The sequence below is a fragment of the Copadichromis virginalis genome, linkage group LG16 (assembly GCF_057382275.1).
Source record: "Copadichromis virginalis isolate Kocher_CV1m ecotype Utaka linkage group LG16, C_Virginalis_male_GT1.1, whole genome shotgun sequence".
Lineage (NCBI taxonomy): Eukaryota > Metazoa > Chordata > Actinopteri > Cichliformes > Cichlidae > Copadichromis > Copadichromis virginalis.
The window spans coordinates 4,399,580-4,413,338 of NC_140633.1; the positions used below are offsets into that span (position 1 = coordinate 4,399,580).

The 13,759-nt window shown below is 50.3% G+C and overlaps 1 protein-coding gene across 2 annotated transcripts in view; it reads left to right on the forward strand.

Moving 5' to 3' along the window:
* Nucleotides 1-13,759, forward strand: part of kalrna (kalirin RhoGEF kinase a) — a 146,774-nt gene that overhangs the window by 62,883 nt on the left and 70,132 nt on the right. For both annotated transcript variants that reach the window (XM_085434963.1, XM_085434964.1), the window contains exons 15-23: nt 3,449-3,640; nt 3,765-3,934; nt 9,106-9,280; nt 9,522-9,774; nt 10,738-10,904; nt 12,177-12,296; nt 13,171-13,239; nt 13,332-13,481; nt 13,566-13,715. In XM_085434963.1, the coding sequence (XP_085291089.1) occupies nt 3,449-3,640; nt 3,765-3,934; nt 9,106-9,280; nt 9,522-9,774; nt 10,738-10,904; nt 12,177-12,296; nt 13,171-13,239; nt 13,332-13,481; nt 13,566-13,715 (1,446 nt within the window). The remainder of the gene's footprint in view (nt 1-3,448; nt 3,641-3,764; nt 3,935-9,105; nt 9,281-9,521; nt 9,775-10,737; nt 10,905-12,176; nt 12,297-13,170; nt 13,240-13,331; nt 13,482-13,565; nt 13,716-13,759) is intronic.

The following is a 13,759-nucleotide window of genomic DNA, read 5'->3' on the forward strand; positions in this document are numbered from 1 at the left end:
TAATCGTTCCACAGACGATGCCATAGCTCACCTGCTCCACACATCCCTGAGTCACCTGGACACTGGCAGAGGGAATTATGTTAGGATGCTGTTCGTGGACTACAGTTCAGCATTCAACACAATAATTCCCTCTAAGCTTTTCACCAAGTTGACGGATCTAGGACTCAGCTCATCACTGTGTCAGTGGATCCTCAACTTCCTCACAGACAGACCCCAATCAGTGAGGGTGGGAAAACAAGTCTCCCCCTCCATCTCACTCAGCACTGGAGTGCCTCAGGGCTGTGTTTTAAGCCCCCTGCTGTACTCACTGTACACTTATGACTGTGTAGCCACATCCGACACCACCTCCATTGTCAAGTTTGCTGACGACACTGCTGTTGTGGGCCTGATCTCCGACAACATCGAGACGGCCTACCTGGAGGACATTAGGAACCTGGAGACCTGGTGCCAGGAGAATAACCTCCTCCTAAACATCAGCAAGACTAAGGAGCTGATCGTGGACTTCACTACAAAGCAGGCGAGGAATTACAAACCCCTCATCATCAGTGGCACGCCAGTGGAGAGAGTGGACAGTTTCCGATACCTGGGTGTCCACATCACTCAGGACCTGTCATGGTCCTGTCACATCAACACCCTGGTTAAGAAAGCCCGTCAGCGTCTCTTCTTCCTCAGAAGACTTAGAGACTTCCATCTGCCACTGAAGGTGCTCAAGAACTTTTACTCCTGCACCATCGAGAGCGTCCTGACGGCAAACATCTGCACCTGGTTTGGGAACAGCACCAAGCAGGACAGACGAGATCTGCAAAGGGTGGTGCGCTCGGCAGAACGCATCATTCAATCAGAGCTCCCTGACCTGCTGTCCATCTACACCAAGCGGTGCAAGTCCAAAGCTAGGAAGATTATGATGGACCTCTCCCATCCCAACAATGGACTCTTCTCATTGTTGAGGTCTGGGAAGCGCTTCCGCTCCCTTAAGGCCAAAACAGAGAGAATGAGGAGGAGCTTCTTCCCCCAGGCTATTCGGGGCCTGAACCAGGTGTAGGACTGGACTCTCCCAAACACGTCACTATAAGACTGGACTCTCACACACGTCACCACACGCACCACCACACATTTCCTATAATCCTATAATTCCTATAATTTATAATCCTTATCTTTATAATCTCTTCTGCTATTTGCACATTCTTTACTGTAAATTCCTAAGTTAATTTGTAAACTTTTGTAGTAAATTGTAAATATTGTAAAACTTTTCTTCTGTCATTTAATGGTCGGGCATTGTACAGCTACAAGCATTTCACCCCCATGTCATACTGTGTATGGTTGTGTGTGTGTGACAAATAAAATTTGAATTTGAATTTGAATTTGATTTGAAATTTGATCTTCAACCTCATAAAACAAAGTGATGCATTTGGACAGTTTTCGGAATAAATTATACAAACTCATGAGTGGTCAGCACTGTTGCCTCACAGCAAGAAGGTCCTGAGTTCAATTCCAGCATCAGGTCTTTCTGTGTGGAGTTTGCATGTTCTCCCTGCTGTGTGGCTGCTCTCCGGGTACTCCAGCTTCCTCCCACAGTCCAAAGACATGCAGTTAGTGGGGCTAGGTTATTGGTTACTCTGAAGTGCCCATAGGTGTGAGTGTAAGTGTGAATGTTGTCTGTGTCTTGGTGTTACGGTGTGAACACACCGTTAGCCCTGCAGCAGACTGGCGACCTGTCCAGGGCGTACCCCGCCTCTCACCCTGAAACAGCTGGGATAGACTCCCCACGACCCTGGAAAAGGATAAGTGGAAGAGAACGGACGGATCAATGTTATATTTACATCAAGAGGAAAGAGATTCTCAAATAACAAAATCACTGTTTAAAAATGCAAAAGGAGGATTCATGTTTTGATTCATGTTCATGATTTTTTAAGAATTAAACCCGATATAAAAACAACCATTTGAACATTTTAAGGATTCACCAAACCGTGTTTTCTCACCAGTCTATCCTGATGCAATAATGCATCCTTTTCAGCAGGAAGAGCTTTAGGAGCCTTTAAACTATGGGCGAGTAAAGGCTTCAGAACATAGCAGCTCTTCATTCAAACAGCGCCCGTATGATCGGCTGTGTCTAAACTTTGATATCTCTAAGAAGCTCTTTTTTCAAATCCCTGCAGTTGAGACAGTTTATTTAAACCAAACATCAGTCGTTCACATCTGAACCACAGCTCCTACACCGTGAAGACCAAACGATAAAGAAAGACACATTTCAGTGTTTATAATGTAACTGCTGCCTTTGACCAAGAGTCTGTCAGTAACAGGTTACAGGCAATGAAAACTGATATTAAGATGTTTAAACGCCCGGGAACAATCCGTTCACACAAGACTGAGATGATTACAGGAGTCAATGACAATGAGACCTTACCCCTGAAAACTGAATTGGTGGTCTCCTGATATTCCTGATGTTTGTTTGAAGTATTTGGGTACTTTGTGTCAGTGTGTGTGAGACTGTCCGGAGCTCCACAAATCCTGACAGATGCTAGTGCAGACGTTGTTGGGTCTTTGGTTCCAGCTCCTGTGAACCTCGAGTTGAGTTCTTCTGATATATTTGAGTTTTGTGGTTTTCCTTCATTATGATTCATGCTTTGCCTCCGTGTCGTGCCCACGTGTCTCAGGTCGGCATCTCTGTGTTTCCTGTTTTATTTTGACAGTCTTTGTTGAGCTTCCCTCTGTCTCCTCACTCTTAATTTGTCCACAGCTGTTTCCCCATGTGGTTCCACTTCCCGATCACCTCCTGTCTGTGTATATTGTGCGAGTTTCCCCCTGACCTTTGCTGCACTGCGAGATTTCTTATGTCAACATTTCCAAGGTTTTCCTAGTGATCCGGGTTTTGTGTTTATGTATAAGTTCTTCCCAGTGTCGGTGTTTCTCAGTTTGTAAGTGTGCCTTAATAAACGGCACGCCCTCAGTTTCTCTCAGTCTGTGTCCTGTGGTCGGCGTTTGGTTCCTCACACAAAACACATGATCTGTCTCCGGGTATCGTGACAGTTGGAGTACAGGTGGTGCAAACACTGTCTGCTGGGCATCTACCCAGAGAGCCCTGCTTCATCAATATGTATTGATTTTTGGACTTTTAGGGGCTGGAAGAATCAATCATTGGAGACAAAAGGAAAAGTGGTCACATGTTATGTTGGACAAACTGACCTGGACTGTCAGAGGAAAGGCAGAGGGTTTGAAAAAGTATGGAGACTGTGATTGGACAGCAGTGCAGAATTCAATTGTTGGTCTGTATCTGAATGTGTTTGCTCAGGGCGACTGTTTAAAACGCTGGAAATGTCGATAAAAACATTGAAGTATAAAAACTGGAAAACTGCACCAAAAAACGGTTGCGCTCAGCTTTTTGGTATCGTGCACTGCCAGCTGTGGTTCATTATACCAAACTAAGGGAATGTTTCTCTCTACCTTGCAGAACACTTACACCAACGCAGACAAGCTGCTGGAGGCAGCCGAGCAGCTTGCGCAGACAGGAGAGTGTGACCCGGAGGAAATCTACAAGGCAGCTAGACACCTGGAAGTGCGAATCCAGGACTTTGTCCGCCGGGTGGAACACAGGAAGCTGCTGCTTGACATGTCTGTCTCCTTCCACACACACACTAAGGAGGTGGGGACAGTTTTGCTATTTATTCCATGTAGAGACAAGTGATAGATGTGTGTTGAAGCATCAGCCTGAAGTTATTCACTCTCTTTGCATTGACGATCATTTCTGTCTGCGTGTCTGCATCCAGCTATGGTCGTGGATGGAGGAGCTGCAGAAGCAGCTGCTGGACGATGTGTGCTGCGATTCTGTGGACTCAGTTCAGACTCTGATCCAGCAGTTCCAGCAGCAGCAAACAGCCACACTGGAGGCAACGCTCAATGTGATTAAAGAGGGAGAGGAACTAATGCAGCAGCTGAGGTAACAGTCATACTCTTCTTATTGTGGCAGTATTAGAGCGAAAGAGAGAAGCTGACACCAACTAACAACTGAAGTAGTGAAATGAGGATTTCTAAAGTTAATAGAGCATCTCAGATTGTAGCATCAATACTGCAAATGTCATAAAAACACACAGACACATAAATACTACACAAAATGTTCAATCAAAGCACAATAACAGAAACAGTGATAGCAGCAGAAACAGGAGGGGTGGAGCAGTGAGTTCAGGGGTGGTGTCAGGACCCGCACAGCTGATCTCCATCCATCCTGTCGGACACCGGGACAGGACAACAGACAAGTGTTGGACTAACTGGAGCATCCAGCTGGAAAGCTGTAAAAGTGAACTGGTTGGAAGAAACCAGTAAAAGAAAAAACGATCATTTTGAGAAAAAAGCTGAAATGATCTTTGGGGGAAAGTCCAGAGTTTACAGTTGATTTATAAAATGCCTCTTTACTGCAGGAGGGTGGAACTGCTGTGCCTTTGCATCTGTCCAGTACCAGCCGTTCATGTCCCGTCTTCATACTGATCAGCACTCTGTGTTTATGTGCTAATGAAACATCATTTCCTTCCTGTGAAATGCACTATACACAGGTACACACACACACAGGTCTTTATCACCAGCTTCCACATTTATTCATAGTTTTCCCAGGTTATGATATGAACACAGTCTGACAGCTGTCGGTCCCAGCTGATTTCTCTCTCCCTCCGCTCCTCCGGCCGTCCGGCCGACCCTACACCCCCCCCCCCCCCCCCCCCTTGGGGCGCGGGCAGGATGCGATAGCCGCCGTCTTCTCCACCTGTGGACGCACCTGCCGGCCCCCCAAGTGGTACCCCAGATACTGTACCTCCCTCCGTCCAACCGCACACTTCTTCGGGTTGGCCATGAGCCCCGCCCTCCTCAGGGACTCCAGGACCGCGGCACATGCTCCGCCCAGGTGTCGCTGTGGATGATCACGTCATCCAGGTAGGCAGCAGCATATGCAATGTGCGGACGCAGCACCCGGTCCATGAGGCACTGAAAGGTGGCAGGGGCTCCGAACAAGCCGAACGGAAGCGTAACGAATTGGTACAACCCGTACGGAGTGGAGAAGGCCGTTTTCTCCTTGGACTCGGCAGACAAGGGAATCTGCCAGTAGCCCTTGGTTAAATCCAGTGTCGTGAAAAAACGGGCCGTGCCCAGCCGATCCAGGAGCTCGTCGACCCGGGGCATGGGATAAGCATCAAAACGTGACACTTCATTCACCTTGCGATAGTCGACACAGAACCGTATAGACCCATCCTTCTTTACCACAAGAACGATGGGGCTACACCAGGCGCTGTGCGACTCTTCTATCACTCCCATTTTCAGCATTTCAGCCAATTCCCTCTGAACGATTTGCCGTTTATGCTCAGGAAGCCTGTAGGGCCGTGAACGCACCGTCACGCCAGGCTGCGTTACAAAATTATGCTCAATGAGAGACGTTCGGCCGGGCAGGGGGGGGGAACACATCTGCAAACCGCTGTTGTAACGCGACAACGTCCGCTCTCTGGGCCTGTGTGAGATGGTCATCACAAGGGAGGGAGGCAGGAATGATGGAATTTGGCACCTCCGGCCCCAACTCCTCTCTCTCCTTAACCAGGCTCACCAGAGAAGCGGTTTCAACCTCTCTCCACTCTTTAAGGAGATTGAGGTGATAAATCTGCGTGGCTCCTCCCCTGTCCGACCGAGTGACCTCATAGTCAACGTCCCCGACTCGCCGTGTGACCACAAAGGGACCTTGCCACTTGGCGAGCAACTTCGAGCTGGAAGAAGGGAGTAATACAAGCACTTTGTCTCCCGGTGAAAATTGCCTGAGTCTAGCCCCTCTGTCATACAGGCGTTGCTGACGCTGCTGAGCCTGGAGCAAATTCTCCCGTGACAACCTCCCCAAAGTGTGGCGTTTCCCTCTCAGGTCCAACACGTACTGAATCTCATTCTTGGCGGGGCTCGGACCGTCCTCCCAGCTGTCTTTAATCAGGTCGAGCACCCCACGCGGCTTCCTGCCGAACAGCAGTTCAAAGGAAGAAAATCCCGTGGAGGCCTGGGGCACCTCCCGCACTGCGAATAACAGAGGGTCTAGCCAGCGATCCCAATTGCGTTCATCCTCGTTAATGAACTTACGAATCATGGACTTTAAAGTCTTATTCAGCCGCTCCACCAGCCCATCCGTCTGAGGGTGGTAGACGCTGGTCCGAATAGATTTAATGCCCAGTAATTCGTACAGTTCCTGCAGTGTGCGAGACATGAACGACGTGCCCTGGTCAGTCAGTATCTCTTTCGGGATTCCGACTCGGGAGATGACCTGAAACAGTGCCTGGGCCACACTCTTAGCCGAGATGGTGCGCAGCGGAACTGCTTCCGGGTACCGCGTTGCATAATCCACCAGGACTAATACAAAGCGGTAGCCGCGTGCACTCCGATGAAACGGCCCGATGAGGTCCATGCCAATGCGCCCAAACGGGACCTCTATGAGTGGGAGCGGGCGCAAAGGTGCTCTTAGTATGGCCGGTTGATTAACAAGTTGGCAGTCCGGGCAGGACGCGCACCAACGGCGCACATCCGCTCGGATGCCCGGCCAATAAAATCGGGCCGTTATTCGCTCCAGAGTTTTTTCGTATCCCATATGCCCTGCCATGGGGTCATAATGAGCCACCTGGAAAATCGTTTCCCGGCGGCCCTGCGGCACCAACAACTGGGTGTGAGTCTCCTCCGTGCGAGTGTCACGACTCACTCGATATAGCCTATCTTTTGATAAAATGAAGCGCGGGTAGGTCCGCACGGCTTCAGGGCGCACCACGTGACCATCAATCTCAATCACCTGGTCAAAGGCTGAGCGTAGGGTGCCATCACGAGACTGCTCCAGTGGGAAATCACCCGTGGGGGAAACCTCCGGAGTCTCCCCCTCCCCGGAGTCAGTGTCGGATGACCCCGCGTCACCGCTGAGCGCCGCGCAGACACTACATGCTACTAACGGTTGTGATTGCATCCCCGCATACTGTCCCAACAGATGAAGAAACCCCGGCCAATTCGTGCCCAGAATTAGGGGATGGGACAGGCGCGGGCTAACCGCAGCCGTTACTCTATGCGTTTTGCCCTTATACTTTAATAACAGCGGCACTATGGGATACCTGTGAACATCACCATGAACACACTTCACCTCCACCCATTCTGCCTCCAGCAATGCCCCGGGGCGAACCAAGCCTTGGTGCACGAGGGTCTGCGTGCAGCCCGTGTCCACCAAAGCATGGTGTATACCCCCTCGAGTCCTTACCGGAATGCTGTATGTCCCTCCTGGACCGGGAGAGGGTGCTGTGGCACCGGCAACGCGGAACACCTGCCCCACTTCCATCAGAGGACAGTCCCTCCTCAGGTGTCCCAGTTGCCCGCACTTCCAGCACTCCTGCCCCGGTGTCTGTGCTGCTCTCCGTGGCTCAGGGGCGGCACTGCTCATGTCTGATCCCCGGGAAGGCACAAACGCAGCAAAAGGATTAGTGGGGCTCAGCGCCGGCGCCCGCTCTGCCTGCCCTGGCGCAGGTACCCGGCGCCTCGGTGCCGGCACTGGGGCTTGTTTGCTCGGCCTCCGGCCGCTGTCCCCGGGCTCCCCTGCTTTAGCGGCAAGGTGGTCCTCCGCCAACATTACCGCCACCTCCAGACTCGCGGGACGGTGGCACCTGACCCATCTCGCCATCTCCGCAGGCAGCCCCTCCACGAACTGCTCCAGCACCACCTTGTCCACCAGCAGCGTCTCGCCCTCTGACGATCCCGGCTGCAGCCAGCGCACCGCCGCGTCATGCAGCTGCCGGGCCCAAGCAAACGGCCAATCCGCCGCGGCTAGCCGACAGGCCCGGAACCGCCGGCGATGATCCTCAGCGGTGAGCCCCAACCTGTCCACCACCGCCCGGCTCACGTCCTGGAAGCTGCTCCTCGAGGTCGGCGGCAGACTCAGGGCCGCCGTCTGAGCCTCCCCCGACAGCAGAGGAAGCAAACGCGGAGCCCACTCCCCCTGCGGCCACTGGCAGGCCTCCGCCGTGGCACGAAAAGTCTCCAGGAAAACCTGGGGGTCGTCCCCCATCCGGGGCATCGCCACCGACAGCGGCGGAGGCTTCGGCGGGGCAGCGGCTCCGACCAGCTGCTCCAGAACCAGAGTCTGCCGGTCCGCCTACTCCTGCAGCGCAGCCAGGTGAGCCCGCTGGGCCGCCGCTTGGTCTTGGCACATCTTCACCAGAAACTGCAAAGGCTGGGCGGGCGGCGCAGCCTGTGGGTCGGCGCAGCCTGTGGGTCGGACATCCCCACGCCGGCCGGATCCTGGGTTTCAGCACCACTTGTGAAATGCACTACACACAGGTACACACACACACAGGTCTTTATCACCAGCTTCCACATTTATTCATAGTTTTCCCAGGTTATGATATGAACACAGTCTGACAGCTGTCGGTCCCAGCTGATTTCCCTCCGCTCCTCTCCGTCTCACTATAAAAAGGGAAGGAAACCATTATCAGTCCAAATCGCCATCAGCTGTTCTCACTGGCATCTCCAGCACTGCCCCGTTGAGCCCACTGCACCACTCCTCCCCTGCAGCCGCGCCCGGGACCACACCTCCGCCACACTTCCTTACTCAAACCAACTGTGAAGCATGATTTCAGTAACTCAGAGGGAACAGCAGCCGCTTGTCTTGAAGCAACAGTGTCTTTACAGCTTTATTCTCCAAATGATCAATAATATTTTAATTAATACTCAGCCTATTTTATTTTTACTTGTATTTTTTTCTGTTCTGGCACTGGATATGAAATAACACGACACCACCACAAGGTTATAAACTCATAGTGGCGGTGCTTCGGTTACTCTGTAGGGTCTGCAAAGAGCTGCAGAAGCCTGGGAATGCGCTCACAAAGATAACAGACATGGCCGTGTGTGTGTGTGTGTGTGTGTGTGTGTGTGTGTGTGTGTGTGTGTGTGTGTGTGTGTGTGTGCTCTTCATCTACACACAGAGTGGAGCAGGCAGCATTCATGCTACTCTAAACACAGAGAAATATGACCTCTGTACTGGTGTTCTCAGGAGCACACGCATCCTCGAGTTTGGAGACGAGTTGGACCATTTTGAATCGTCTCCTCCTGTATCCTGTGTTTTTGCAGGGATGCAGCCATGTCCACCAATAAGACGCCACACTGCAGTTCCATTGCGCACATACAGGGTGTGCTGCAGCAGCTGGATGAAGCCCAGGGCCAGATGGAGGAGCTGTTCCATGAACGCAAAATCAAGCTGGACATCTTTCTGCAGCTTCGCATCTTTGAGCAGTACACGATAGAGGTCAGGCAAGAGGAATGTTGGCTCAGTGCGTACAGTTAACTAGACGTGATGTGTTAACGCCAATCAATGCGCTTTCTTTCACCGAGCAGAATAGAAAAACATATTTTGCTAATTTTGAGGTTTTGTCAGCAAGTCTGTCAGGACCAAGTGCTCAGATCAGCTGCTGGACCAGGTCTGGCTCTCGCTGTGTTCTGTTGTTCACTTGAATCTTTATGATTGCTCGCTTTTCCCGTTCTGGCAGGTCACGGCAGAACTAGACGCTTGGAACGAGGATCTGTCTCGTCAGCTGAATGACACCAGCCGCTCGGGCGCTAGCAGCGGCAGCAGCAGCGGGGGAGGCGGTGCCTCGTCCGCCGGCTCAGAGGATATCGGTCTGGCAGAACAGCGGCTGAAGCGGCACGCAGAGAGGAAAGCAGCCATGAACAACATGACCTATGAGGTGATGCAGCAGGGTCAAGATCTGCACCAGTACATCATGGAGGTCCAGGCTTCAGGTAAGGGACGCACACATGATTCCTCTATGAGCGCGCAGGAGTGAACCATGAGGTCTGAACTTGAATCTGACAGAGCCTTTCTGTGGCAGGTCCAGACTTTTTTATCCACTGCCTTTAGCGCACACTGAGCCACACACTTTTGTGCTCACAGCCTTAGTCCTTGTTGTTTTAGTCGTATTAATCTTTCTCTGTTATATTTGGATTCCATCATTGTTGTGCATTTGACTTTGGGAAAGCACTTTGTGCAGCATAACTAAACTTGACCTTGACACTAACAGAGTGCTACTCTGGTCCCAGGTGGGATCAGTCTCTCTGAATCGCCACACAAACTGAACGCTCTGTTTGAAGCCCAAAATCACTTTCAGTGAAAGTAAAAAGTTAAATGGGAATATAGCATCCTTAAGATGCAACATGGTGAATCTTTTCTGTTTGCAGCTATTCAGCAATTCATACTTTGTCACGTGGGCGATCGTGGCTCAAGAGTTGGCAGTTCGTCCTGTAATCGGAAGGTTGCCTGTTCGAGCCCCGGCTCCGACAGTCTCGGTCGTTGTGTCCTTGGGCACGATACTTCACCCGTTGCCTACTGGTGGTGGTCAGAGGGCCCGGTGGCGCCAGTGTCCGGCAGCCTCGCCTCTGTCAGTGCGCCCCAGGGTGGCTGTGGCTACAATGTAGCTGCCATCACCAGTGTGTGAATGTGTGGATGTGTAAAGTGCTTTAGGGACTAGTAAAGCACTATACAAACACAGGCCATTTACCATTATTTCTTATTTTTACCAAATGCATACAAATTACAAATGAATTGCCCTCTGGGGATAAATACAGTCTCTCTGATCCTGAAAACAGGGCTTGGCTTGTTTATCCTTTCTTAGATAGCAGCATTTCTCTGGTTTCTGAGGTTCTCCAAAACTTCCTTTACACTAATTTGTTGACATGACAGAAGCAGAACGTGTGTGTTTGTCACAGGAATCGAGCTGACGGGAGAGAAGGACTTGGACTTGGCCTCTCAGGTTCAGGAGCTGCTGGAGTTCCTGCATGAGAAGCAGCAGGAGGTGGAGGTCAACGTGCAGCACACGCACACGCGGCTGGAGCAGACTCTTCAGCTGCGCCACCTGCAGGGAGAAGTTAAACAGGTGAAGGCATGGCACTCACAGGGACGACTCCATCTTTAACCTACTTTGCTATGCAGCTTCAGTTTGTTGTCCCAGATCTAGAAAACATCGAGACTCAGAGAAAGCTGGATCCTAGTCCAACTAGAGCAACGTTGTTATCAACTGTTCTCGTTTTGAACAGGCTGCTCGATGTTGGAGAAGTGACAGGAACAACAGCCAGGCTGTGTGTGTAGACAGGAAACACACTGCTACTGCTGCAAATGGATACAGCTGAATCATTTATTAAGCTCATGCCAACGTGCTAATAACACGCAGGCACACACCCTCACTGCTATCCTGTCTGAGATCACTCGTCAGTAAAGTTCACAACCTTGAATAGATGAGGCACCTCGTCTGCCATGGCTAACGTCATCTTCCACAGGACCACTCTCACTCCAAACACACATAACACTCACAGGTTGTCATGTTTTGAGGCAACCTTGCGCGTCCCTGTGATTGGATTGAACCAACAGAATGGGGTTGGAGGTTGGCGCGCCTGAGCGAAATCACTCCCCCCTGCACGTAAATGATTGTTGTTGATGTGGATGTCGAGCTGTGAGCGGAGAGCTGCAGCCGGCGAGGGAAGATGTCACTGAGCGGTGAATCGGGGTCGGGCCGTGCCTCCTACCTGCCACAGTCACATGATGTCATGTGTTAGGTTTTGGGATGTGAACGCGTTGATTTCACCGTGTTACAAAGAAATGTAACCCGAGGAGCACATGCATGTCACAGGTGCATCAACACTAGTTGTTGTAAACTCTCAGAAGCTGTGTGTGTCGTGTAGTTGAAGCTCTGACTAACATAATGCGTGTAGTGCAAGTGTGTCCATTAAGACATCAGTCAAAGCCAAAAACAGTCTATTTATTTGTACTTGCACAAAATAACCTTTGACCTTTCACTGCTGTAAGTTTCCTTTTGTTAAGAATGACGCATGTCACACAAAAGGTCCGAGGTGTAGTCCTACTGATATTCTGATTACACATTATTAAAGATGTTTCAGTAAGTGTGTCAATAAAAACATTACTCATGATAAACGCTCCCAGATGTTTGCGCGTGTTAGTCGTGCAGGACTGAAGCTGGAGTTTCCCGAGCTTCACTCGTGTAGCTCCACAACGTCTGCAGACACACGCACACGTATTACATGTTATTAGTACAGATATGGTTTTAGTGAGGGAGGCTTTCCCGCCACAGCGTGTATACACCTGCATGTTTATATAAGTCGTATGTTGTCATGGTGTCTGACTCGTTGTCTAGGTGTTGGGTTGGATACGTAACGGAGAGTCCATGCTGAACGCCAGCATGGTCAACGCCAGCTCGCTGTCTGAGGCCGAGCAGCTTCAGAGGGAGCATGAGCAGTTCCAGATGGCTATAGAGGTACACACACACACACACACACACACACACACACACACACACACGGCCTAATTAATTACTGTACAGGAGTAATAATTTTTCAGTGTGTGCTGGTTTGAATCGTAGCAGATGTGCACGCAGTGACACAGAGGTGCTCTTTGTGATGTGTGTGTGTGAACCAGGCTTACCTCAGTCGTTTACATTCTGAGTTTGAACAGTTACAGCTGCTTCACACACACTTACACACACACACACACACACACACGCACACACACACTTACACACACACACACACACACACACACGCACACACACACTTACACACACACACACACACACACACACGCACACACACACTTACACACACACACACACACTTACACACACACAGTAAATCCTTTAAGTGCTGTCACTGTGGTGTTACTTTAAATAGCTGACCACAGAAGTCTGAAGGTGTGTGTGTGTGTGTGTGTGTGTGTGTGTGTGTGTGTGTGTGTGTGTGTGTGTGTCTTGATGATATGACTCCTGCATATTCCTGCTGATGTGCTGCTGTGTACCCAGGCTCACGCACTCGTGCACAACGATATGATCAACAATATAAAATAAACTTTTGCCTCCTTACTGCTGTATTTAACTTAAATAAAACAGTGAATGAAATGTTAGGATCATTTTAATACAGCTTAATCATCAGAATTGTAATCAAAGCTGTAAATGATCTTTTCTGGCACAGAGTCGAACTTTAAAGATTCTTTTTGCCTGGAAGAGATTTTAAAAGTTTTAGAGGCCCTTTAACCTTTAAGCCTTGTGTTTGTGTAGACCTCCACAAAGGCATGTTAGGAATGGTATATTGAACTGAGTGAAAGTGGAGATAATAACCAAATCTCCTCTCTTCCAGTCTCTGTTCCACGCTAACTCTCTTCAGAAGACACATCAGAGTGCTCTGCAGGTCCAACAAAAAGCTGAGGTGAATCTTCTTTAATGCCTAACTAACTGTTTCCCTTCATTTCTCCGTCGTCAGTAGTTGACAGCTCTGACCTCTTTTGCTGCTTTTGTCAGATGATGCTACAGGCGAGTCATTATGATCCAGAGGCAATTCGAAGCTGTGCTGAGAAGGTTGCCGTGCACTGGCAGCAACTGATGCTGAAGATGGAGGACCGTCTGAAGCTGGTCAATGCATCCGTAGCCTTCTACAAGACATCTGAACAGGTGCACTTCAAGCAAACTCCACCGTCGCTGTTTTTGTTTTCTTACATCAGCAACAGGAAGGTAACTGTTTGTGCGTCTGTGCAGGTGTGCAGTGTGTTGGAGAGCCTGGAGCAGGAGTACCGCCGCGATGAAGACTGGTGCGGCACACACGACAAAGTGGGAAGTTCATCCGACAGCGACCACCTCCTGCCTCTGATCAGTAAGCACCTGGAGCAGAAAGAAGCCTTCCTCAAGGTGATTTCATGTCTCACTGTCTAAAAGAACAAAGCAGGCTGCTG